The 27,163-nt window shown below is 38.7% G+C and overlaps 1 protein-coding gene across 1 annotated transcript in view; it reads right to left on the reverse strand.

The window, feature by feature from the left end:
• LRBA (LPS responsive beige-like anchor protein) overlaps positions 1-27,163 on the reverse strand; it is a 351,536-nt gene that overhangs the window by 210,050 nt on the left and 114,323 nt on the right. Inside the window, 2 exon segments of the mRNA XM_083520191.1 lie at positions 18,055-18,163; positions 24,774-24,838. Coding sequence (XP_083376317.1) covers positions 18,055-18,163; positions 24,774-24,838 — 174 coding nt within the window.

The raw sequence follows: 27,163 nt of genomic DNA on the forward strand, positions 1-27,163 counted from the left end.
AATATTATGTTCCTTTTTCACATGGTGTAGTCCTTCCCCTGCCCACCCCCTTATATTCTCTTCTCCAGCCTTCAGAGAGTAGCTGGAAGTGGGGGAGACAGAAAAAGGTCCTCCTTTCCTTCCACTCTGCAGTTTTAAACTGAAATCTTAGGTGTACTACTGCGCCCAGAGCTCAGAAACTGCTCGCACTAATGAAATTCCCTGTCACAAAATGCACCCTAGAACAATGGGAGTTTCGAACACTGCATCCAAGCTGATAGCCATCTTACAGTAACAAATATCATAGTTTAACTATGTGCTGTGTAAAGATGCATGTTCTTTTGTCTGTTCAGTGCATCTGTGCACCATTTGATTTGTTTCACATTGTTTCACATTACAAGGAAGGCTAGCGCATCCAACCAACTAACTACTTCTTTATCCCCATCAAGACCAGGTAAGCCAGTGCGATAGGCCAGCAATGTGAGCAGGGTAAGCAGCCCCTAGTACTTTCAGAAGATGTAATCAAAGGAAGAATAATTATGAGTTTATGTTAATAGTGGGTGACATCCGGTGGTATCAGCCTACTCATGCAACAGACTTTTGTTTGCACAGCGGGACTTTCCTTTTACACACACACACACACACACACACACACACACATCGGCAGCCTCCTGCACACTGCCAAAATCTGCTGTATAGGGTTGCAGGATCCTTTGGAGCAGTTTTGGTGGCATAGGGAGGTAGACAGAATGGGAAAGTCCCATCCAATTTGCTCACATGATGCTGAATATAACCCAGCATTTTGAGAGTAGTCCACTGGCTTAATTTTCATATACTAAGTCAGAGCTTAAATAGGAATTTAACTTTTGGTTATACTAAGTCAGCTCCTATAAAGGTATTCAAGTGTTTAATACTATAGCAACAATATTAAACTGGTGGTTGTTCAACAAAAGGACAGTATAATTGACCTTATTATAAGGAGAATAAGAAGAAAAAGCTCACAATGAATTTATTACAGTTAGTGCCATGCTTTATCATTTGGGTGGAAAGGTGACAGTACTACATACCCCTGAGTACCCCCAGAAAATAAGCACTGATAAAATGTGTTTAAAAAGAAAAGTCAAGACATGGTAAAAATCAAGGGAAACAACAATTCGTATGAAAACAATTAAGGATGGAGAAATAAGGGAATTTTCTCCTTTGACTAATGATTATTCCAGTCTACTAGGATATTCCTAGAAGTATTACCGAGTATAGGGAAACAGAGAAATGTTTGAAAACAAATGTTTCCGTGTATGCATCTATTTTCAGCTCCACAACAAATAATAGTGTAATGTTACTACGTTGAATAATACTAAGTTGAGTGTTGTTGTTTTTTTTAAAAAAGAAACTATATCCAAGCTAATGATTACTAACCATTTCCGATAAGGGTATCATTAAGAAGAGAAAAAGCAAGCTGAGGAGAAACAAGAACATACCACCTGCAAATGCAAATTCCCATCCAAACCACAGATTTTAGTAAATGGAACAAGCTCCTGTGTTTTTCTGTTAGATCTTTTGCACTTGACCTTTAACCTCCCGTTTAAAGTCTGAACTAGAAATGCCACCCAGGGAAATCTTCCAAAGCTCCTGAATAAGACTTAGAAAAATGAAAGCTTAAAACCTCAATAGCAAACAAAAGTCAACCAATGACAATGTCTGACAGCCACCTTCAATTCTGAAGTGATGCTTCTGTCATCCAACGACTCAAAGTATTGATTTCTTTCAGCATGAAAAAGCCCAAGCCAATGAAATAGATATAGCAGCATGCCCCCTTTCCCCTCCCCCGATAATAGCCATCAAGGTTAACACAGGCAGAACACTTATCAAGGTATCTTTTCTATTTCTTCTTGTTTTAATGGACTGAATACAATGTATTGGCTTTTCATCTCTGCAACCTGCAGCCTCCGCCCTCTGCATCATCATCATTTATCTAGCCCTTAACGGATCTGAAGATTCAGGATCTGCATATAAATTAACTTTTTTCGAAAGCTATTTGTTACAGAAATCTGTTGTGGTCTCATTGCTTTGCCATATATAGGGAATCCTGGTTATTATTAACATAGTAAAAGTACCCCCCCCCACACACACACACCCCATGGTCTTTAGAAAATAAAGTGTTAAGACTATTTCATGATTAGAAGCGTTATAATCAGTACAAGGAAAGTTCTATAAAGGACAGTAATGTGATATACTGGTGCTAGTCAAAAGAGGGTTAATATTTTTACATGACGATAATAATATGTTTTCTATAGGTAACAGAAGGAAATAAGCATATAGATAAGAATGCATGTTCAGTTTAATAATTGCTCTATTCTACTTCCTTTGAGATTTAATTTGGGCTTAAGGCAGTTGCTTTCTGTGTCCTTCTTACTGAAAGGTAGATGCTCCATAAGAAAGGCACCAATTAGACAAATAGTAGAATTCTAAGAAAGAGAATGCAAAAATCATACTGCGGCAATATCTTATACAGTTATACCTTGGATCTCGAACGCCTTGGCTCCCGAACAAATTGGCTCCTGAACAATCAAAACCCGGAAGTGAGTGTTCCGGTTTTCAAACGATTTTCAGAAGCTGAACATCCGGCATGGCTTCCGCAGCTTCCAATTGGTTGCAGGAGCTTCCTGCAGCCAATCAGAAGCAGCGCTTTGGTTTCTGAATGTTTTGGAAGTCGAATGGACTTCTGGAATGGACTCCGTTCAACTTCCTAGGTACAACTGTATTAAGAACAACTAAAATTGAAGTAGGGATTTTTTTTTCATCCTGAGGGCCACTTCACTTCATGGTTCACCACCTAGGGTCCACATGTTAATGGTGGGTGGGGCAGAGTGGAAAAAAGTGGATTGGGCCAGATGCAAAAGTAGGCAGAGCAATGGATGATACCTTAATCTTTGTACACTAGACTACATTCCTTACACACACACGAGGAATTATCACAGTTCAAGGACACATTCCAGACAGATTTGTGTCACAGAAGTGTGATAAAACAGCAGATAAGCTTCCAAGTTCTTTAGAACTCTTCTTCAGGCAGGATGTTTGGATTACTATATAACACACTCTACGTGGAGCTGCCTTTGAAAAATGCTCAGAAACTTCAATTGGCTCAAAAAGCTGCAGCCGCACTGTTAACTGGAAGATGAACGAGTGACTGGATCCCTGACAAGGTGGATGACACACTGAAGCCTTGTAACAGTGGTGCCAGAGTAGACATGGGGACACAGTTGGCATCCTTATTCTTATTCTTATCTGGGTCTGCAGCAGCAGTTAGTCCCTGTGTTCATATCTCTGCTATATCACTATGTGTCTGTAGTTGCTGATGAGTCTTAGTTGGGGCCTGTCTGTAAACACCCTACCATCAAAGGTCTGTGAGAGGGAAGTGTCATTGTCCCATTGGTTTCAGCTGAAAACCGTTAAGTGACAAGTAATGTTCTGTCTTTTTCTCTTCTGTAGTAGGTTGTTCCTAAGTACCAGTCTAGCCTTGTGGATCTATTTCTCTCTCTCTTCCTGCCCCACCAACAACCTTCTTTGGGTGGGTAGTGTAGTTTGAGAAATGCTGATGGAAATTCTTAAGTTGTGACTGTCTGATGAGTCAGGTGTGGTTGTATCGTTGGTCGTATCATTCATCTGGTGAAGTGGACAGCCCACAAAAGCTGATGCCGAAATAAATGTGTTAGTCCATCAAGCAGCACAAAACTCCTTTCCCCCCCTGCAATATGGCCACCCCTCTGGGGATAATAAAATAAATTCTTCTTCTATTGCTGTACTGTAGCAATATTGTAGCTATTAAAAGGAAATACGGTAGCGAACCTTCCTGGTGTTTATTTGTATGCTTAAAACTATGAAACACTGAGTTTAAACAAGGTGACATACACAAAGAGCAGAATACAGTGGTACCTTAGGTTACAGACGCTTCAGGTTACAGACTCTGCTAACCCAGAAATAGTACCTCAAGTTAAGAACTTTGCTTCAGGATGAGATCAGAAATTGTGCAGCGGCGGCGCAGCAGCAGCGGGAAGCCCCATTAGCTAAAGTGGTGCTTCAGGTTAAGAACAGTTTCAGGTTAAGAACGGACCTCCAGAACGAATTAAGTTCTTAACCCGAGTACCACTGTACAGAGCTACTACTTCTCTTTTGTAAAGAGTACATGACACTAGGCTTACAAAGTTTCTTCACATCTATGACCAAAATTACCGCTAAAGATTACTGCCAACAATATTCAAGCAGGAAGGATTCTGCTAAGTGGAAGGTGAGTTCTTCTCATGTTAAAAACCCAATTCCTTCCCCTCCACTGTTGCTTCCTGTCTCTCCCAAAACCTACCTGAGGGCTGGTAAGGATTTCCAGAATGGTAGGAGATGGGACTTGCAGACTGTAGTTAGAAGAGGGAAATCAGCGGGCAGCGGAAGGTTAGATGAAAAATTGTTCTTCTGCTCACACAAGGCAACCCAAAACTAACAGAAGTTGCTGGCAGGTAATCAGAAACTTCATGATATTAGGATTCTAAAATACACAAGCAGCTACAACTTGTGGCCAGACATAAACAACAAATCAACAAACCTATTGAGGGAGGGGGACCTCTACTCTAGCTTAAAATCAGAAATAAACACAAGCTTTAAAAAACTACATCCCTCTTGCAAAAAAGAGTGTGCTTACTAAATATTTTAGATTGTTTTTGAAAGGTACATACACACACACACACACACACACACACACAAATGTTTACTGTTATCGGTGGCCTATTACACAAACTAAGATGTTTTTATTTTCTGCTCAAGTACAGACAGCATACCCAAAAGAAGAAAACTACATCAGTTACAAAATCAGATTGCAAATGTGTTTACGATAACTAAATTACAGCTAATCATATTAACTGCTTCGCCCCCTCACAGTACATCATGCTTTCATCAAATCAGTCAAGCTAGAACACTGAAAGGAATATACTTTCTTATGGCGCTATCTTTCCCCAAGATCCTCTTTTTTTGAACTGACTGCAAGGGCTAAGGCATATTTATACAGCTCAAAACCTGAAAAGAAAATCAGTCGTGTCCAAAAATACTTTGATCTGGATAAAGTGAGAGCCAAGGTATGCTCTACAAATTCCTCACAAAGGATATACTTCTGTGTATACATGCAACCCACCATTAGATAGCAATGTTTTATAAAGCCACATTAAGCCATGGCTCTTTTGTACATACATGGGTAGATGCGGCAAAATGCCTGTGCAAAACAACAGCCACTTGTGACAATTACTTGTGGGTTGAAAGATTCTACATGGCAAGGTAGAAACAGAATATTGATAGCAGGTTAAGACGTATAATTTTACCCCTACCCTACTTAAGCTGAGCAATTGTTTTAAAAACTTCCTAATAACTATACAATGCTTGCACTCTTAAGAATGGCATTATCATAGGCAGACAGAAGGAGATGAATACTCTGGTAGTCTTAATGCCAAGATGAGTTGCCTACACCTCTGAGTGCATTCCAGCCACCATGTTCCTTCTCAGTTTTCTCTTCTAGCAACTAGATTCAGGGACCTAAATAAACTATACTTTTGGTCTAACTTTGCTGCTGTATTCTCTGTGTCCATATAAGGAAGACTGCTATTGTTGAAGTCTTATCAGGCTGCCTCAAACAGCAAACAGTTGTTGCCAGGGAAAAGAGGAAAAACAAGAAACTGTTGTAAAATATCTCACCCAGATATTATTTAAGGCAATATATTTGACCTAGGTTCTCACAAACATGTGGCAAACATTTCATTCAAAAGAACTGTACTTCTTTCAAAGAGAGCCTAGGTACCTGAACAAGAACTAATTTCAGTCTCACTGCTCAATACAGGAAGTACTGTTGAAGTGTATTTAGCAAAAGGATTCAACATAACAATAGTGGTAGATAAGGACCAGCAAATGTACATGCAATCCTTTTATTTCATAGTTTTCTAAACTAAAAAGCAGCATTTAAAAATAATGATTTGGGTTGTCTTTTTTAAAGGAAGAATATGTGGTCTACCACTGACAATGTTTGATCTAATCCCTGAAATCTAATACAACATTTAAGAAGCAGTCACATGCTTCATTCCTAATGAAGGCCTAGAAAGGAGAGTTCACTTTATTCTGGAGGCACGTATCAAAGTAGATCTCACCAAGCAACAGAGGCGCATCATCTAAGGATCTTTTTCACATTAAGAATCCTATTAGAAGGAAAACACTAAAAGGTAATTGAATTTCCCTCAGTTATCTTCATCTCTGTCAGCTCCTGCTACAATAACTTACTCTCCAGAGCACAGATAACTCAATTCTGTCCAGCAAGCATATGTTATGAATCTCCAAAGCAAACTTGTCTAAATCATTCTGGTCTTCTATCAAGGTTGGCTGTGGATATGAACTCTGACAGAAAGCAAACAAATTTATTTTTATCTTTTCAATAATTCACTTCTTCATGGCTCGATAGAAGAATCTAAGGATATTTATGTTTTTAGTAATTTTGGCATTATAAATACTGACTAAACATTGACTGGAATTAAAACCTGTTTAAAGAGCCATTTTGTTATTAGCACTTTCAAGCTGAAAGATAATTTGAGGTGTACTGTACTGACTTACTAGAGATTTCTATAAATGAAAGCGTTCCTTCCAATTACATTTGCACAATTGGTTAAGACTAGCATGTATACTTCATGTTTAATTCAAAACCATGCTTAAATGTACTGTGGTTTATAACTGTGGAAGTATTTTTTGCAATTATTATTTATTACATTTTTGAACCTCCCTTCAGCAAAGGTTCCCAAGGAGGTGTAAAACATTAATACATGTATCAAAACATCAACATTAAAACCACACACCTACTAATACGGTGATTCTTATGCAAATTCAGCGGCTATAGCTAACAGAACAACCAACAACACCTGTCCACCAAAACAAAAAGATACAAAGATGTCTTCAGCTGATGTCAAACAGATGCCAGCAAGGGGGACAATTGTACCTACAAAAGAAGGAATTTCACAAGTGGGGTGTCGTAACAGAGAGGGACTTGCACTGCATCATCACATAACTGACCATGGCTGACAACGGAACCATCAGAAAATCTTACGGCATGGGTTGGCAGATAATGGGAAAGACATTTCTACAAATACCTAGATCCCAAGCCATGAAGGGCTTTGTATTGGCAGGCAACACTACTCTTTTAGATTAAAGGGTTAGTTAAGAATGCTTCAATCTAAGAATGCCCTTTTGCAATTCTAAGGTAAGTGAGACTTGAAACGTTAAAAACATACCTTGAGAAAACAGAAGTAGAAATAAAAGCAGCAGCAGTTTATGATAAGGTTTGAACTATCCTTGGTTGCCAATTGTGGAGTGTCAGTTGCAGGAAGGCAAATGTAGGACGGGGGGGGGGGGGACTGCTGATGTACAATCTAGTAGCCTGTGCCAGTAAAATACCCGCGATCACATTCAAATCTAGCACAGTACGTTGCCCTACTTTTAATAGTTTCTATTCCTACATTCCTTCTCTTCCTACCAGTCACCATGCCCAATCTATTGTTCAATATAACGATGGTGCTTAAACAAACTGTCCATGATTAGCACCAAATGAGGGAGCTGGGGCCACGTAGGGAGTTCCAGAGCTGTGTAAGTTCTGGAGCTGGAGGCTATGAGCTCAACAAGAAGCTTTTAATCTAGCAAGGCTCCAGAGGCGACCGAAAGACTTAAATCTCACTGCTAGCTCCTCGTCTTCCTGGTCATCTGCTGGGATGCTATTCACAGTGGAGTCTTTTCCCTCCTCCCAAAAAGGCCTTGCATCTAAGGAGACCTCTAGTCATACATAGACCCTGCAGGCAGGCAGGCAGGCAGGCAGGCAGGCAGGCAGGCAGGCACACCTATGCCAACTCTGGGCTTGAGTGTAGGATGATATTTGAGACTCAGGGCTTGGGCTATGATCAGGTGGCTCAGGTGAGACATGCATGACATGAGGCACTCCACTACCTTAGGACAGTTGAGGGTTCCTTAGGGTTTTTATCTGTACTGTGATTCTATGTAAGGCCCCAGGACTTTTCCACACAGGAGGTCTCTCTTGGTTCGGAATGGGCAAGATTTTGACACAAATTAAACTTTAGGACAAGTGAACATTAGAAAATAGGCTCTAATTAATTAAAGGTTTGTTACAACTTTATGCCCCTGCTAGAACTACTCTTTGGATTCTTTCTTATAGGTCCTTAACCAGTCCATACTAGATAAATTTGGGGCCGCCATAGTATAGCTGTGTAGTGATACAAAGCACAGAGGCAAGGTATGATCACAGAACCGGCTAACTCAATTTAGGTCACTCCCTATGATCACCTATAGCTAAAATTCTACCAGCACTTTGATAATGGAGCAGGAAAAAAATGAGAAATCTATTAAGATTTATCAATTATCTCCCACAGGAAAATTTATTCTTGCTTACAGACAACTTAATATGGAACAGTTATTTCTCAGCAGCAAGCCAACAACCCAGACACATAGATCAAGGAAGAACAGTACCAACAATGTTCCTTCTCTTTCTTATTCTGTGAAGAGGACTATTCAACCTCAGACATCAGCCATGCTGCTGTATCTGCACTAAACGTACATTTACATCATACAAGAAGTGTGCAGTGTTGTAGAGAGAGTTGTTGGAACTAAACTGGGAAAGGGTTCAAATTCCCATGAAGCTCACCAAGTGGCCATGAGCCAGGAACTCTTTTATCCTCCAAAACTCACAGTCCTGCAGTGAGAATAAAATGGGATAACTTAGTGCCACACCAAGCTCCTGACTGGAAGGGGAGAATTCAAATGCGATAGATTGATCACTTGCCAGCAATACTCTGAAGGATTTTACATGGACATAACAGAAGATGCATTAAGCATGTCTCATTTTTGGATCCCTCTCAAATATTCCAGGGGCCCTGAACACTGTGAGACACATCACTGTTCACTCACACAGATCTCCACTAATGAGAAATTGTTCTTAGGGTTCAGCTAAAAGTTATATGGGAGATATACAGAATTTATGGATATCCCCTGTTTTGCTTTTGAAGAAGTTAATAGCAGCTGGCAAAGATTACCAGTTTCTACAGCTGCATCTTTGCATATCCTGTGCTCCCTTGCATCCTTGCATCAGATCAGAGTCTTGGTTCTTCTGACCTATGCTGTTTTCCCTTCTCCTGAAGTTGCAATTTGCTCTGTAGAGGAAAGTATGCTGGGCAAGGAGCAGCTGGGCCCTCCCCCAGCAATATAATAATCATGATCTGATGCAAACCCCCCCCCCCAATGTTAACATCTTGCAAAGTTATTTACTTCATCTCAAAACCCAGGCCTTTTAATAGTTTTACTTGATAAATTGGTTTTATGCTACTCTTACATACTATTTTACTATACATTTCTACAGATCAATCCAAAGAGGGAGGGAGGGAGGGAGAACTGAAGGTGGATGAACCACAGAGCCTAGGACTTGCCGATCAGAAGGTCGGCCGTTCGAATCCCCGCGACAGGGTGAGCTCCCGTTGCTCGGTTCCAGCTCCTGCCAACCTAGCAGTTTGAAAGCACGCCAGTGCAAGTAGATAAATACTTGGAAGGTAAACGGCATTTCCGTGCGCTGCTCTGGTTCACCAGAAGCGGCTTAATCATGCTGGCCACATGACCCAGAAGCCACATGACCCAGAAGCTCCCTCGGCCAATAAAGCGAGATGAGTGCTGCAACCCCAGAGTCGGTCACGACTGGACCTAATGGTCAGGGGTCCCTTTACCTTTACTTTAATGAACTTCCATCCACATTTGTCCATTTCAGGCTGTGGGTGAGAGAGAGCCATTCAATTTCCCTCCCACTGTCTTCCATTGTTTCCAATGATAAGGGGGAAACACAATGCCATACACACAGCAAGGGGGTAACTGGGAATGCTATTCCACTTTGAATCTACAAACAAAACTCTTGTGTTGGGTAAGGCAAAGGATGCGGATGTTTCTGGAGGTAGAAGGAGTATTGTGGAGTCATATCTTCCTCTCCAATGGAAGACCTCTCTTTCTGTCCTCAGAGGAGGAGATCTGAAATATCCTATAGAATTCCAGTCTTACTGTTGCTGGTTTCCATTGATTTAATCTTAGTATGATTTAAGGCCAATTTTTTTTTTTAAGTTTTTGAAGGGCAGGATGCAAATTGCTTAAAGTAAACCAAAATAACAGAAATCAGGAGGGGAGATCCAGATTATGTAACATCTAGTTGTGCCCATACATATATCTTGAATAAACCCTTATCTTCCTACTTAAACATTGGCCTGGCTCAGTTTTGGCAGGGAATGCTAAACTTTATTGTATTTTAAAATTATTATTCAGCTGAAAAACAAAGCATCTCACCGACCCCCATTGTACTGTTACAAGATTATCCCAGTTTTAAAAAAATAATGCTGAAAATGTTGTTGAGCATAATTAAAATATACTTTCTTCATAGTTAGTAGCTAACAACATATGAAAATTATTACATAAAAAGCATAACCATTACTAGCTTCTTCAGAATTTAAAGCAGAAGATCTTTTACAAAAGGAAGTCTTTACTATAACGTCATCCTGCTTCGCCAAACACTGTCATCCTTTTTAAAAACAACCCATTAGTCTTTTTTGAATTACACTGATCCAAATCCAGCAATGTCTTTATTTTTTCCAATTCCATCTTTTAAATAGTATTTTTATTAATTCCTGCGAAACTTAACAAGAAAGTAGCTAGTTTGTTCATCCCTTTACCTTCAAACAAGAAAGTAGCTAGTTTGTTCATCCCTTTACCTTCATGTGTAAGCACTACATCAGTTATGCATCAAATGTATAACTTGCAGAGTGTGGGGAGATTATAATTTCACCTTTGGATAAGAGTTTGACATATGAGCTCAAGGGGAACATCTACCATGTACTTTTTTTCTAATAGCCATGTAACATGTTTGTAGTTTTTCTTGAATTTCACAAGCCAGCTAAATTAAAAAGTCATATTTGTAGGGAATGAGAATTCATAAGGGTTCCTCCCTCATATGCTCAGTATGAACCTGTTGTGAGAGAAGATTCAGTAGAGCACAAAGGGATTCAGCTGATCCCCCGGGCTGAGCTATAGCCTTTTGGTTGGACCTGATTTCCAGCACCAGCATCTTCCTGTATGGTGGCTGAAGTCAGAAAAATCTGGGGAGGATACACAAGTGAGGAAGGTATCCCGCATCTCGGGGAAAGGCAGAGAGATGCTGATGGAAGTCAGAAAGAGGTAAAAGATAATTTTATAAAGTGAAACCAATAATAATTTGACATTAACGTTATAGGAAAAATGAAAGAATGTGGCAGTTTGGGTGCATGGGATAAGATACAAATTAAGTGTGAAAGGTCCTGCCAACCTAGCAGTTCGAAAGCACATCAAAGTGCAAGTAGATAAATAGGTACCACTCTGGCAGAAAGGTAAACGGCGTTTCCGTGTGCTGCTCTGGTTCACCAGAAGCGGCTTAGTCATGCTAGCCACATGACCCGGAAGCTGTACACCGGCTCCCTCGGCCAATAAAGCGACATGAGCAACCCCAGAGCCGGTCACGACTGGACCTAATGGTCAGGGGTCCCTTTACCTTTACCTTTTAAGTGTAAAAGGAGAGGCGGAGAAGAAATTACAGATGAGCAAAAACAGTTTGAAAGGCAAGGGGAGGGATATAAATTTAAAAGCCTCTGGATTAGCAAGTGGGCAACCAAGCCAAACTGCACCCCCAGCTAGTGTCTATATTTAGCAGGGATGTAAACAGATACAAATTTCTGCCTGATGCTTCAATAAAATGCAATGTCTTTCCCCCACCACAGCAATGTGGTGTCTGAATTTCTTCATGTGCAGCTTCCCCAAACACTCCTTACCTACGCAGCTAATATATTATGCCTGATGCACTGCTCACTCTTCAGCTGTTAACAGCCATCCAGCTCCAAATAGTGGGGAAGCCTGAATTATCACTGGGTACCATACCAGTATCTACATTGCCCTTAACAGTTGCAATTTGGAGCTTGAGTAAACATGGAAAACCCTTAACACAACATGCCCTTAACAGTTGCAATTTGGATCTTGAGTAACACAACATGTTAAGCTGAAATGCTACCCCCCCTTTCTTTTTTGCAAACTGAATAATAATAAAGTCAGTGCAGCCCTACAGTTTAGGGGCAGAGATTTCTCCAGATGTCTGGAAGCCTCACTTGCAATTGTTCTACATGCATAATACACAAACACAGAGAGCACATAAATTATCTCAAGAAATACCTCTTATTTCCCACCTTTTAATTCCATATCCCCCCCACAAGTCAATAGTGTATGTTTTCTCCTATTTACATCTTATTGTATGGAAACAAACTTTAAAAATGAATCTGTTCACATTCTGCACTAGTCTAGTATGGCTGAAAAAGCAGCATCCTCTTAGCCACCCTCATTCCTTAGATGCACAAACGAGCTAAATATAGAAAGGGGAAGGATAGGGAAATTGTAAGATGAATCAAAGTGGTATCTTGCTATTGATAGCCTTGGCCTCCATAAATTTGTTGAATCCTCTTCAGAGGTCATCACTGTCTCCCATGCAAGCTGATTCCATACTTTACCTATGTGCAACATATATGCGTAACATATATTTCTATTTTGCTTTTCCACTCAGGAGCTAAACATTGTGCATGTTTCCCTCTCTTTCCCCCTTTTATATTTGCAGCATCTCCGTGAGATAAGCTAGGTTAATATATGTTAATACATATATTGACACACATATATTATGTATGCTATTATACATACACTAACATACATATATATATATGTAGATATGGGAGGGGCCCAATCCACATACAGTATACCCAGCCCAGGAAATCCTGTTGGCACCCAAATTATGGCCTGTGTCTATCGTACCTCACAGCTATGTGATGGTTGTATTACTAAGGCTGTAAGAAGGAGTAATGGCTTAGGGCTGATTTCCAGGATTGGTTGCTCCTAATAAACTGTTCCTATGATTATTGTCTTAATTATTTTGCCTTCTTTTTTAAAAAAAGAGAGAGTTCAAACATGTTCATGTGAGTAAACACAATACAGGAAATGTTTCTCAAGGCTACTCAAAAGCTAAGATTTAATAGATAAAGCATATCTGATGCTTAGCTATAAGGAAAGGGAAGACTCACAGAAAACATTATTTTATTTTAAAGGAGGACACGTGAAATAAGCTAGAAACTACCTGTATCTTTTGAGCAAGGCATGGCTACATTTACATTCGTATTCAACATAAGCCATAAACCAAAACATGAACAGCTTATTGCTGCTTAACTATATCCTATAAATTGGCACAGGGTGAAAATTAGGGCTATAGAGAAGTCCAACTAATACGCATGAAGAAACATAACTGAAGGGAAAAGGGCAACAAATTTTACAGCAGCTGGAAATGCTAGATTTAATTATTGAAGGGCAATCATGCAGAGAAGTTAGCTGCCTAATATGATTTACAACAAAGAAGAATCCAATGAATATCCCAGTTATATTGACAAACTGCTAATAATCAGAACGTAAGACTATTGCAATTTGCGACAAATGCATAATTTAAGTAAAGACATCACAACAAAAAGGAAACGATGCATGCCTTACTTATAAACCACAAAAACTGTAACCTGCGTATCTCTCTCTCTCTCTCTCTCTCTCTCTGTGTGTGTGTGTGTGTGTGTGTGTGTGTGTGTGTGTGTAAAACATGCTGCATTTTGAAGAATAGCTGTTTATACTACTGAGAAACTGACTGGCCAGTCACAAGCCATAAACATCCAAACAAAGCAGTATAAAATGAAAAACATTTTATTCACACTTATATTTTCTTTGTTCATCACTTCATATTTAACATTCTTATGCTTGTCTCTTAATCACTCTTGCATATATCACAGCTGGGACTATTAAGCATCCACTTTGCATGCGGAAGGTCCCAGGTAGAATGACCAACCTGAAACCTTAGAGGGCCACTGACGGTCAGTGTAGACAACAAGTGCCAAAACTGATGTGCAAATCACTGTATCACTGATTTTCAGAGCTCCTAATAAAACCACCAACAGCTAGTGCTCAAACACATAATCCAAAATGCATGCAGACTGTTATTAACAAACGCATACTACTTGAAGGGACATTGCCAGGGATTCAGACCCATTTCTGTTTGGGGTGCTTCACAATTTCCCCCCTGCTAGAAGTGACATGGTGCTACACCTATTTTCCAGTACACATGTTTACCATTTACTTTTAAGAGGTTACGGCAGTGGTGTCATCACCCCATTGTTGCAGGAGATGTTCACAGAAAACCCTGAAAGAGTAACATTGTATTTATGGCACCTATAAGCATTCACAGTATCTATGAATATTTAATAGACTTCCCTTTAAATAATAATAAAAATCAGGTTCAAGTCACTCCAGATTTAGCCCTGGGAAGTCGTAAAAAATATTGCTCATTCCAAATTAATTGTGCAATGCTCATAAGTCTGTTGCACACACTATCAAAGGATCCCTGCATGCAGTAGGATTGTGTGGGCATTGAGAAAAATCAGCTCAGACAAAAAACCAAAGTTCCGCCCTTTCTCTTTGCCAATGCTTAAATGGAGTAATAATAATAAGAATAATATTTTTATTATTTGTACCCCACCTATCTGACTGGGTTGCCCCAGCAACTATGAACAGCTTCCAAAATATATAAAACATAATAAAACATTACACTTTGAAAGGCTTCCCTATACAGGGCTGCATTCAAATGTCTTCAGATGTTGGTTTCATTCTTTAGAAGATAGATATTTTAAAAAGATATAGTCTTGTACTTATTATGAAAATGATGATCTAAATGCATACTGTGTGCTGTTTTGTGCTTTAATATAAAAATTAATCTCACTTTTTATTCCAACATTTTCTTCAGGGCATTTTAAACAGCAGTACTAAGAGTTAAATCACAATTTATTGTTATGTGTGAACATATTCCCTTATGTTTGCGTGATTTGATAACAGAATTAACTTGCTCTGAAGTGTGGCAGCGTTACAGCAAATCACCTCGTGGTTTTGGTTATAGTTTGTTTTCTGCACCCATCTGAATAATTCTACTACATTTGGATTCATGTTATGTTCATGACTGAGTCTTAACTCCTATCTATTCCTTCACACATCCCCCCCCCCCCCAAGCAGCATAATGCTTCTCTTTCCAAAACTAATTTCTGCTGAAACATATGGATATCTTATGAGTTCAAGAGCAACATGCCTTGGTCAATAGAGAAAACTATGACTGCCTCCTCCAGTTCTGATAGGTATAACAGAAGTGCTGTCTTTTCTGCAGTCTAGCTTCTGTTTAAGTTCAAGATTATGTGAATTAAATCCCTTCAGCCATCACACTGAGATATAACAGAGTCAAGGCAACATCAGATCAAGAAGTGTCAACCAACACCTGCCTGAAGACAGTTCAAAGACATAAGAAACACACAGAGAAATAAAAAATTGTGGTCAGTTCTGACAGAGGCAACATTTTGAAATGCAGTAAAAAAAAATCCCATGATTTAGCTATTCTTATGTGAAAAAAGTGTGGTTAAAGGGCAGAGGGGTATGTTAGCAGCAGGAAAAGAAGAGCAATTCACCTAATCAATGAGGCCATGTCACTCATGGTGCATCTGCATAAAACCAGTGTATAAGTTGTCACCTTTCCCAGACTCCAATGATTATCAGGCAATGAACTAAAAAAGATGTATATTTCGTCTCCACAGGACCGTCTACCAACCCTTCATTTTTTGATGTAACAAATGAAACCTGCCTGCTATTTCACTAGCACAAAATGACAATGTAGATATCTGACAACATCTCTGTTTGCAGGAGTGGGTAACTAGGTCTAGATGAAGTACAGACAGCTTATTAAACAATGCACAGCATGAATCCTGAGACCCACAGAGATGACCTTTAGAAACATTACCACTGTCCAGGAAAATAAACTTTCCGCTTCTTACGCATTTTAAAACAAATGTTTATGTGTTAATATATAAGGAAAATCCTCAATGTTTCATTTGTAAAAGAAAGCTGCAAAACAAAAATAAAATTAGTTCTTAGGAGAATCCAATAAAAAACTAGTTTTTTATGAGGTATTTCTTTTTTGTTCTGTATTGAACTGGTCGGGAGGCCATAGTAATCCAATAAATTCAAAATACATGTCAATGTAATTCATTGTCCCTCAATAATAAATTATCCCTTATTTTTATTTAGTTTGGGTTTATAAAAAAATATAAAATACTTTTTTTGTTACTACTTTAGCAAAAAAATAACTTTTTAGAGTTTGTTTGCAGTATATTCATACATGTAAATATTTGGTTGGAGGCGCTAATATTTCCATGGCTACATTTTTATGAGCCACTGGCAATTGAAATACTATTACAGAACAGACTAAGGATTTATTTGTGTGAAAGCCACTCAGGCGTTTATTTGTCCAAAAGTCATTGTGTGAAACAAATACTCATTTGTACTAGGTTTTCCCAGAAAATTAAAGGCAGGTTTGTTTGTTTTTTAATGCTGAAATGGTTGACAGAAATGGTAGCAATTACTAAATCTAAAATGTGATCTTTACAAATATGATGATTCAGAAGCAGCTAACTCTAGATCCAAATTAGTAGCTTAGGTGCTCCACTTTTCTTATTGATTGCCAGTTCTGTACAAGCTACAAACTCTGGTGAGGTTCTTTTACCCTTCCAGTCCCCACTAAAGATACTGTGCAAAAGCAGCTCTACTCTGTCAATCGTTTTATTTTGAAATGGCTAAAAGATTGCTAGAGAGTAAATTTATACAAAGAGCAGCCTGATCTAGATAGACCAGTAAGTTTAATTCCAACGACATGTTGTTTTTATCAAGTACTTAAGATTCCAGTAGAGGAGTGGAGAGGAGACTAAAGAACATAATCCACATCAACAAGGACAGTCAGGGACAATATCTTTGAAAGCCATAAGCATGAGAGGATTAAGGAATCATACTGGTAAGGTTATAGTTCATAAGATCCATTTGCAATGCTACGTCAAAAAGGATAATGTGGTCATGGGATGCATAAAGAGGGAAATAATTTGTATGTGTGCAGCAACAATTGTGTGTGAAACATCCATGAGACCAGTGCTAGAATGCACTGGACTAAACAGACTTCCATAAAATATTATACCTATTTGACCAAAGGAAGGGGCTGGTGCAAAAAAATCAGTCAGAATGGTTTGGAAAATGAGAGTGTTCTAAGTAGCAAGAGCGTAGGAGCTCAAACCTATCCAAAGGAAGACTAAACAAACTACAATCACGCAAGTGACTTCAAGGAAAAAGAAAAGTAGAAGTTTGCCTAAAAGTATTTTTTTTGTTGTTGTTATGATGACTCAGAGGGAAGTGCAATTACCAAAGAATATTTCATTAAGAAAAATAATGCACAGTTCCATTTAAGTCTACAAACAGTACACAGCTTTATTAAAGTTAGCCTTTTATCTATATTATACCAGATGTTATACTGGATGAACATCGTTGTCAATTATGAATGTGAAAATACAAAATTGTAAATCATCCCAATTTCATCCCTATTCTCCAACCAACTTGTTTACAACAAGTAAAAGAAGTGGGCTGGATCCAGAGAAGATACAGCAGAACTCCAATCACATAATGGGTCCTTCTTGTCTCTTCCACCCCCACTAAAAGTTCCCTCCTCTCCCCATAGCTGCTCCTGAGGGTCGGGGAACTCTCTGGATGTGCAAGATGGGGTGCACAGAGAAGCAGAAGGACCTGGGAATTGAAGGAATTCAGTAGGGTTGCCTTGCACAAGTGGAAGTGTTTTTCTATTTGTGAAAGATCTCTAGATCCAAGAGAATAGGTGCTTCAGAGCTTCTGTGTACTATTTACAGGTCAACATGTTCAGGAATTTTAAAGACACAACTTCACGGGCACCTGGTGTGTTTACATTTTTAATCTGGCATAGCTGTGGTACCTATGTTTCAGTTTACTACTCTACTATGTATGAATGAAATACTAGTGCATTGTGTAAGGTTTGGGACTTGCCTCAAATTCAGCATGCCTGTGAATATCTTCAGCTCTTTGTCTGCTCAAGATAAATTCTGCTTCATTTGCAACTCTCACCAGATGATCCTTCATTGTTTGGCTCAGCAATCTGTAAACAGAAAGAAATTTGGGACAAATTGGTAATGATGGATTTCAAAAAAACAAGCAACCAACCAAAGGTTTTAAAGCATTTTCAGTAAAAACACTGATGTCCAAATCCAGCAATATGCTCCAGGAACAGATGTTCAGACACAAGCATGGAACTGCACCACCTGGAAGTACTTAGTCATTAATTTTGAGAGAGTTGTGACCCAAAATATACTTGATGAACACCTCTTGCATCAAAATGCCGGTTTCTAAAAATCTAAATAAAAGCAGCTGGAAGGGTTGATCATTAATAGGTTCAGAACGAATTAAGACCTGAAATAGAATTTAAACCCTTTTTCTCACCTGCTGTGGTCCTGAGAATAAGCCTTCTTCTGAAGTTGGGTTTCCATTTAACTTAAAGGGTAAGTCTGATTCCAATTTGCATACATTAGAGTGGGTCCTTCCATTGAAATGAATGGCTACTATTTAAATGAATGGTGACTACCATGCATGCAACAGAATGATTCTCATATTGAAACAAACACAGAACTTTCTATCAGGCATTGATTTAAATCACCACCAATACTACACACTATTGATGAATCTTAATATTTAAAGCTAAAATACACCTCTACCAATACAGTACACTGTATTCCATAAAAAAACTTAGTTATGAAGCTCAATTTGATAATAAGCAAGCACAGTTAACCAAATGCAGGCTATACATAAAAACTGAGCCCATATTCCACTAATATTATTTGAAGAAAGGATGGTAGCTGGAAATGGAATCAGTGCAAATGTATGGAAACCACAGGCAAACAGCACCATGATTTTCTGGCACAGGCTTACTTTACTGACAACCAGTACTTGAAGTTTCCTAGATAATACTGAAGCTGAAATAGCTGTCTCTGGTTTTCATTTTAAATATCGAAAACATTAACTCTTTTCTGTTTAAAGATGCTGACATGCCCTTGCAAAACCTTAACACTACAATCTGATACTTAAAGCACTTTACTGATACAGGCCTCATTGAAGTGAGCTGGACTTACATTAGCTGAAAAGCAAGAGCCTTAGTCATCTGCAAATCACCTGAGATTTTCTATTAAGTTTACTAACGCAGATGTTCCCAATTTGCACAAAGATATTTAAATGCATGCAGAGATGATCAAACAGAACTCAAAGCAATAAAAGCCAAACTTCTAAAAATATACTTTGTTTTATAGGTGAACATTTTAACACAGAATGTAAAATCTCTATGTGATCTTCAAAACACCAGCTGAATTATTCTCCCTATCCTTTCAGGACACCCCAAGATATCATTTGTATTTTCATCACATCCTTAACATTGTTTGATGTTCTTCTCGGTTATGTATTGTGGTTTTATCTAGCATGTTCTTAAAGCAATTCCTATTATGAATAAAGAACATTAAAACAAATTTGTTAATTGTAAGAACATAGTTTTCTATTAGATGTAGACCATCATACACATAAAAAAACCACATACAAGACAAAACTGTGGTCTTGAGGGTTTTTTAAAAATTGTTTTTCAGTGTCGGTGAGGGTTCTACACTTGACATTTCCAGAAATGAAAACTGGGGAAATGTTATCCCAGTTTTCTCCTGATAATCCTTTTAAGTAACTTGGAAAAAGTCATTATTTTAATTGGTGTCAATAAAAGGACTTTTTAATACTATTTTGAACTTAGTATAAAATATATGCTCTTTCATTCTAACAATAAATGATATACATTTGGTTGTTAAATTTTAAGTGTTCTATTCCCCTGAATATTTCAAAAATGCACCCATATAAAAGTTACAGATACAATTACTTATTGTTGAAATAGTATCACCATCAACTCACATAGTGTAAAATCAGATTCCCTGTCTGACGGAACTGACAACTTAAATTCTGACCAAGGATAGGAGAAAGGGCATAGCCAGGGAGACATACAACTGTTACGCATACTCAAAGCATTGTTGCAGTAGGGGATGAAAGCAGAAGGGTTAAGCCAAAGGCTTAGTGGAAAAAGCAGGTTTTGAAAAGAGAGATGATATAGGAGTTCTGGGCAGAAAATAAGGACCAGCAAGAAATAATAAGGTAGCAAGCTAGTAGAATTGTGGGTGGGTGGGGGGTTATAGCAGGAATATAGCTGCATTTAATGATATTTTATATAGGCAGGTAAAAAAGGCAGATAATTAGCAGATGAATAATTCTTTAACTGGTTGATTGCAACCATGATTTAGTAATCTATCTCTAAGTGTAGAGTCATGATTCCGGTAGGTAACCATGTTGGTCTGACACAGTCGAAATAAATAAATAAAAAACCCCTGTCCAGTAGCACCTTAGAGACCAACTAAGTTTGTTCTGGGTATAAGCGTGCACACGAAAGTTTATACCCAGAACAAACTTAGTTGGTCTCTAAGGTGCTACTGGACAATTTTTTATGTAGAGTCATGATCTTTGACTTGTATGAGTATCCAGTGGAATAGCCTTTGCCCATCTGTTGCCCTCCAAGTATTTTTGGACTACATTTCCTAGTAGTACCATCATGCTGTTGGGAGTTGTTGTCCAAAACATCTGGAGGGCAACAGGTTGGCAAAAGCTGCAATAAAATCGGCCTATTTTTCCAATTCAGAACTGATACTTCAGTCACATAAATTGTAAATATACCAAAGTTTATAACTGAAGTAAGAATAATAAATTTGTGAAAGGTATTTTTGCAATATGGTGCACAGTAGAGCGTAAGTGGTGAACAGTGGAATGAAAAACAGATAAATATTGTTCAGTATCTGTACATGAATATCCTGTCCAGTCATATATAAGAGAAAAGCAGCTGGTGTTAACTGTAGAAGAGGGGCCTGTTAAAAAAAATATGTTCTTAATATTTATTAAGGTTCTCAAATGTACAAAGCATACTTCAATCTTAATAGTTAACTTTACATGCTTTAAGGAAAGAAGCCCATCATTGTAACATACAGAATAAATCTTTCCCTACAACTCTGAATTTTGAGAACTAAAGTACACATATTGGGTTGCAGTGCTAAGGACTAGCTTCCAAGTTTATGTATTTCTGACCTGCCTTCACCTCATTCATATCGTTATGACCTTGGCCCTTGATGAACGCATTATTAGTTTAGATAGCACAGTGCTCTTAACACACTGAGGAACCAGTGTTCTGTTCTGTCTGGGCAAGGTGCGTATCATTAACAAGTCCATTGCTGAAGCTGTTAGGTTTCCCTATTAACAGCTGAGCTATGTTGAAGCTGTTTTCTTTTTAAGCAAGTTGTTGGGCGGGGGGGAAGAATCAAAAGCAAATGTATTTTAATGTAGATTACAGAAACCTATAAATTACACTAATAATTTATGCCCTATAGCAAGCAAATGGTCTGGATCCCAGGAAACGTCAATGGAATGAAAGCAGCCGCAAACACAGTTCCCTAAATACTCAAACAAGATTTCTACCACATGGTCTTCCACCACCAGCTGCCCTGGGGGAGGGTGGAGCAGGAGAGAAAGGAAGCCAGGTGAAGATAACACTAGGCTCTTGCTCCAGCTGCATAGGCTTCGTTTTGTTTTAACGTGCATGATTTATCCACTGCATTTTATAAAGGCTATGAGCAGCTTCAAGGTCTCCAGTGGAAAGGCAGGATTTAAATCTAATAAATAAATAAAATATAACTGTATGTACTAAGTGAATAAAATATAATCATATGTACATTCTACAGCAGTTCACATACTTTTGCAAGAGGTGGGAGGATGTATTTGGATTTATTTTCGTTTTTCTCCTCCAGCACAAGATTCAACAGCCTTCAAGTGACCAGAGCACACTCCTTCATCACCAGTCATGCTCCTATCCGCTGGCAGCCATAAGGTAAAGGTAAAGGGATGCCTGACCCTTAGGTCCAGTCGTGGCCGACTCTGGGGTTGTGGCACTCATCTCGCTTTATTGGCCGAGGGAGCCAGAGTACAGCTTCCGGGTTATGTGGCCAGCATGACTAAGCCGCTTCTGGCGAACCAGAGCAGCAAACGGAAACGCCATTTACCTTCCCCCCAGAGCAGTACCTATTTATCTACTTGCACTTTGACGTGCTTTCAAACTGCTAGGCTGGCAGGAGCAGGGACCGAGAAACGGGAGCTCACCCCATCGTGGGGATTCGAACTGCCAACTTTCAGATCGGCAAGTCCTAGGCTCTGTGGTTTAACCCACAACGCCATGAGGCACCTAAATGCTATCCTAACACCCGCTCCTGCTATCAACATATGGAGGGTGGTGGAGAAAGATAGTTTAGGGCTGTGTGTTACATAAATAAACATACAACAAGCACCCCCTATAGTATATGCAATTATTCCTTTTGAAATGCTGATATTTGAAATATTAATACTATACTGTGTTAGATGAAAATATTATATGTTCGAATTTACACCATATATTGCTAACTGCTCGCTCTTTGTACACAGCTGAGTTCACAAAATGTAAATGCTGTCCAGCAGTGACAATTAGATATGAAACAGCACGAGGCATTTAATTTACCAGATACGTTAAAATATTAGAAATGACCCTAAATTGAAGCATTCTGTCCAAACTGTGCCTTTTCTCATATTAACTGCTACTGCTATCTGAATCCACAATAGGGAGATTCTCGTTGCAAAATAGGAACTGAGTTTTTTGCTTTACCTCTTAGGATGCATTTGAAAAACCAAGGGGGGTTAATGTCTTTGAACCTCATGGCTATATAGAGATTGCAGGATAAAATGTAACTGGCTATGTCTTCAATTTCACTATCTCCAGGGATTAATATGAACCAGGGTTCACCCATGGAATTTGTGCAAAGTACTTAATCTCAAACATCTGAAATTACGGAGTGAGAAGACTGGTAGTTCAGAGGATATGGCTTCAGTTTCAGGAAGCCTCAAACCCCAGAACTCTAATTTTATACATTAAGAACTATATTCAAACAGGCACAATCTGAAACTGTTAAGTATGGCTGTTATATCTGTTCTCTAACTCCGCATTATAGCTTCTTATAAATCCCTTGAAGTTAAAAATACCTTTCAGTGAACACTTTCCAGTGCTTGCGTCAAGCAATAATGCATTATCATTGCATAATTTGTTCAATCAAACAGAGTTTGCAAAACATTATCAAAAGCTCCAAAATTATGGGAAGTTTAACAATGAACATCACTAACCTTTCTGACAGCCCAGATTTCACTATACTGTTAACTTTGTATACCTACTTTATCCCTCTTTGCAGAGAATTTTTAACTATGTGATGAAAAAAAAAGTTGGAATTAAACCCATCAGCCTCTCCAAGTCTTTGTGTACACTTACTCTCCCACAATATTTCATCTATCTGCAAGCTTTCTATTGCATTGAGAAAGTAGCTTTAAACCAGAAGCAACTCGTATTGTCTTGAGCAGCTGACTCTGCATTTTACCAAAGTGGCTAAAGCACTCTGAGGAGAGCAGCCAGAGTTTACTACTTGACATAGGATGAGAGTGCTAATCACTAAGAAGGAGGGAGTAGCTAATCTCTCTGCTAATAAAGATTACTTTGGATTTAGAGTTCACCAAGTCTTCATTTAAAATTTACATTTCAGTGGATGATTCTCTAACTCTACTAAGAGAGACTAAATAAGTATATTCTTCGTTTCCAATCATTAAATGCTTTATTCATTTTCTATATCACTATGGTTACTACTTCTGGTGTGATTATTATGTATTTTTGAATTACTTAGGAAATATATACAATTCTACTGAATTTGACTGCACGCCAAAGTTTATGTTTCTGCCATGACCTGTCATTTTCTATAACACACTTTGTATTCATGCACTGAACTGAAAAGTATGAACATCTAGGCTTACTCTGAAATTTCTTATAACAAAAATTGTTTTGATGAAGGTGCTTATGCAAAAATCAGTTGGTATATTTATGTATTGCATTTATATACCACCTTTCTGCCACAGCACCCAATGTAATATATACAGTACACTTGCTTTTTTCTATTTCTTTTTTAAAAAAATGCCTGAAGTGGTCAATTTGAGAAATTTCACATGCATACGCGTAACTAATGAGACCCTTAAATCAGTTATCTGAGACCCCACAACAGCGCTCTATAACTCACGCCCCAACAAGTCAAACACAAGCAACCAGCATGTATTGGGTCTGCCAAGTAGTTGACATTCCTTCGAATAACCAGTAGAAACAGGAAGTTTCAGCTTACTGGTCACAAACTGTGCAGGTCTGCCATAGGCACACTATATCAATATGACTACAGATAAGAGAAAATGCCAAACCACAACAGAATATGGGAGCAAGCCTGTGCCGGGGGGGGGGGGGGGGGCTGGTACACTTGCCCTGAGTCTGAGATGCATTTTTGTTTGAGTTATTCTAACAAGACTCCCTCCCCAGGTTCACACAACCTCTGCAAAGACCCGTACAGGAGATTTAGCGGCTGAATCAGGTCCACAAAGTTAACTGTACAATATTTCTAAAGGAATGCAAATGTATGCTACCAAATGCAAAACACTTTACTTGTAGACAAAGAACTTCATAAGTCAGCAACAGAAATTAATCAGAATTTGCTCAATATGAATAATGGTGATTATAGAAATTAATATAACTAGGAAGTTACCTTCCTTCGTTGACAAGCTCAATGAAAGCTAGGCCAGCATTCTTCTGTATTGAGTTCTGCCACTCCTACGATGCAAAAGTGAAAAAGGTAATTAAAAGAACAAATTTACATTAATTAAACCAGTGGAAACAGTTATAATGAAAGTTAAGATGGTGACACAAGGTATTAAAATTTTAACTCAAAATTTATATATACACAACTTTAATTTAAAAAAGGACTGGTTGTGCTGGCTAGGTACAGTAGTACCTCGGGTTACATACACTTCAGGTTACAGACTCCACTAACCCAGAAATAGTACCTCAGGTTAAGAACTTTGCTCAGGATGAGAACAGAAATTGTGCTCTGGTGGTGCGGGGGCAGCGGGAAGCCCCATTAGATAAAGTGGTGCTTCAGGTTAAGAACAGTTTCAGGTTAAGAACGGACCTCCGGAATGAATTAAGTACTTAACCCGAGGTACCACTGTATATTTATTTCATGCAGTACATGTATTGTTTGTACTGTAAACAATGTCAGCTGATGAGCATGACCACATCTATCCAGATAACAAGAACCACCCAAAGTGCTATTCAAACGAAGCATTCAGCATATTGACTTCCTACTACAAGGGTGAGAGAATACCAAGGTGAAAAGGTATTAAGCCTGTCGTCACCACAGATGTAGGTTAGGCAAAAATATTTTTAATCTATTTTTAAAATACTTTTCTTTTTTAAATCAACAACCCACTTCAACTGATAAGGCCCCTAGAGTTGCTTACAGATTGGGGGGGGGAATAGTTCTCATAACAGCTCTTTGGTACGAAAACAGTTCAACTAGCCTGGCTGCATGGCCACTGTTAAATGACAGAGAAAGAAGAGTCAAAAGGCTACTGGTCTTTAGGCAGAGACTATAGATGAGTCCTTCTTCCCCTTTGGGGCAGCCTCTTGCCAAAGAAAGCTTCATCACCAAGCACAGTTTTGAGAGCTATCTCAGGTTTCCTTAATCTAAGGCACTACACCTTATCAGCTCTCATCACAAACCTCAATATTTTATTAGTACCAACCAAGAGAGCTAGATTGCTGAACAAGCCTTGGCACCTCAAGAAACAGTCCAATCAGCAACTGGCCCATGGCACTGCTACCATGAAAATACTGCAAAACAAATGAGGTATGCAACCCACAGGGTGTTTGGGGAGTTCCCTTGTGCCTTCCTCTATAGGCATGCCTCAATTTACAAAAAACAACAACACATCTGAATAAGTAGAAGCATTTTGTGTGTGTGGGTTTTTTTGCTCATAGGCCTATAAAGCTATCAATCATAATTATGTATTTTTGTTGCTACAATTTTTTGGAGTATACAGTTGTATACCACAACAATGGGCACTAAAGTGATTGTTTATCCTGCCTAGATGTTTCTATTCTTTTGCCAACATGCCTCTTCACTTGTTTTAGCATTCCCTCACAAAATATTGGCAGGAGAAGTGTTGGAAGGTGGGGATATAAATGAAGAGCTATCATTTTCTCTAAATGACATCATGCACATGTTTTTGTCTTCAAACAATGGCTTTCACCTTGAATCACACTCAGTGTAATGCTTCAGAACTTAATTACTGAAAACAGAAATGGCCCAAACTGAGAAGCAAAGACATTTATCTTGGTTTTTTTCCAGCTTAACTCTCTCTATCACAGACAAAGATCAGAGAAAATATTAGTCTAAACAATTTTTTTTAAGCCACAGGTGAACACTCCCTTAAGCGTGCTTTAATAGCTTGGCGGGGGAGGGGGGCAAAATGTAACAACCAATGTCTTTCATGTTTAATGCAATGTTTCAACACAGCACATATATCCTGTACTGCAATTACATTCTCAGAGCTGACTGCATTGTTATGTCAAGATCTTTGTTATCCTTCTCCCAAAGGTGCTGATGAAAAACATGTTAAAAGCCTCAGAGTCGACCACTAATGTAGCTGAATAACTGGAGAATACATTTCAGCACTTTCAAAAGGAAGGACTGCAAGAGGAGATCGACCAAGTCAATAATTTCATACCTGCTGTAAGCTGAACTTAATCGACTACTATTTCCTATGCCTATAAAATCTACTGCTAATGTACATGATCATAATTACTGTGCAGTCTATAGTGAATCTATAGTAAATACTTAAGCACTGACAAAAATGCAAGTAGCTGTGAGATATAAATTGCCTTAAAGTGCTGAAAAGAACTTTGCATGGGGCAAAGGAGGACCATGGATGGCAGTAGAGAGATCTAGAGGGTGTGTTCTTCAGCTTAGGGTCCTTGAGATCATTTCTTGGGAACTGGAGGTGGAAATTAAGAAGCTGAAATGCAGCAGACAGAAGGCACTGTTCTCTTGGTGAGCAAGGGTGAAAGGCCAGGAGTCTACTATTTTTACAGGGT

This window comes from Podarcis liolepis (assembly GCF_965112155.1).
Source record: "Podarcis liolepis genome assembly, chromosome: 9".
Lineage (NCBI taxonomy): Eukaryota > Metazoa > Chordata > Lepidosauria > Squamata > Lacertidae > Podarcis > Podarcis liolepis.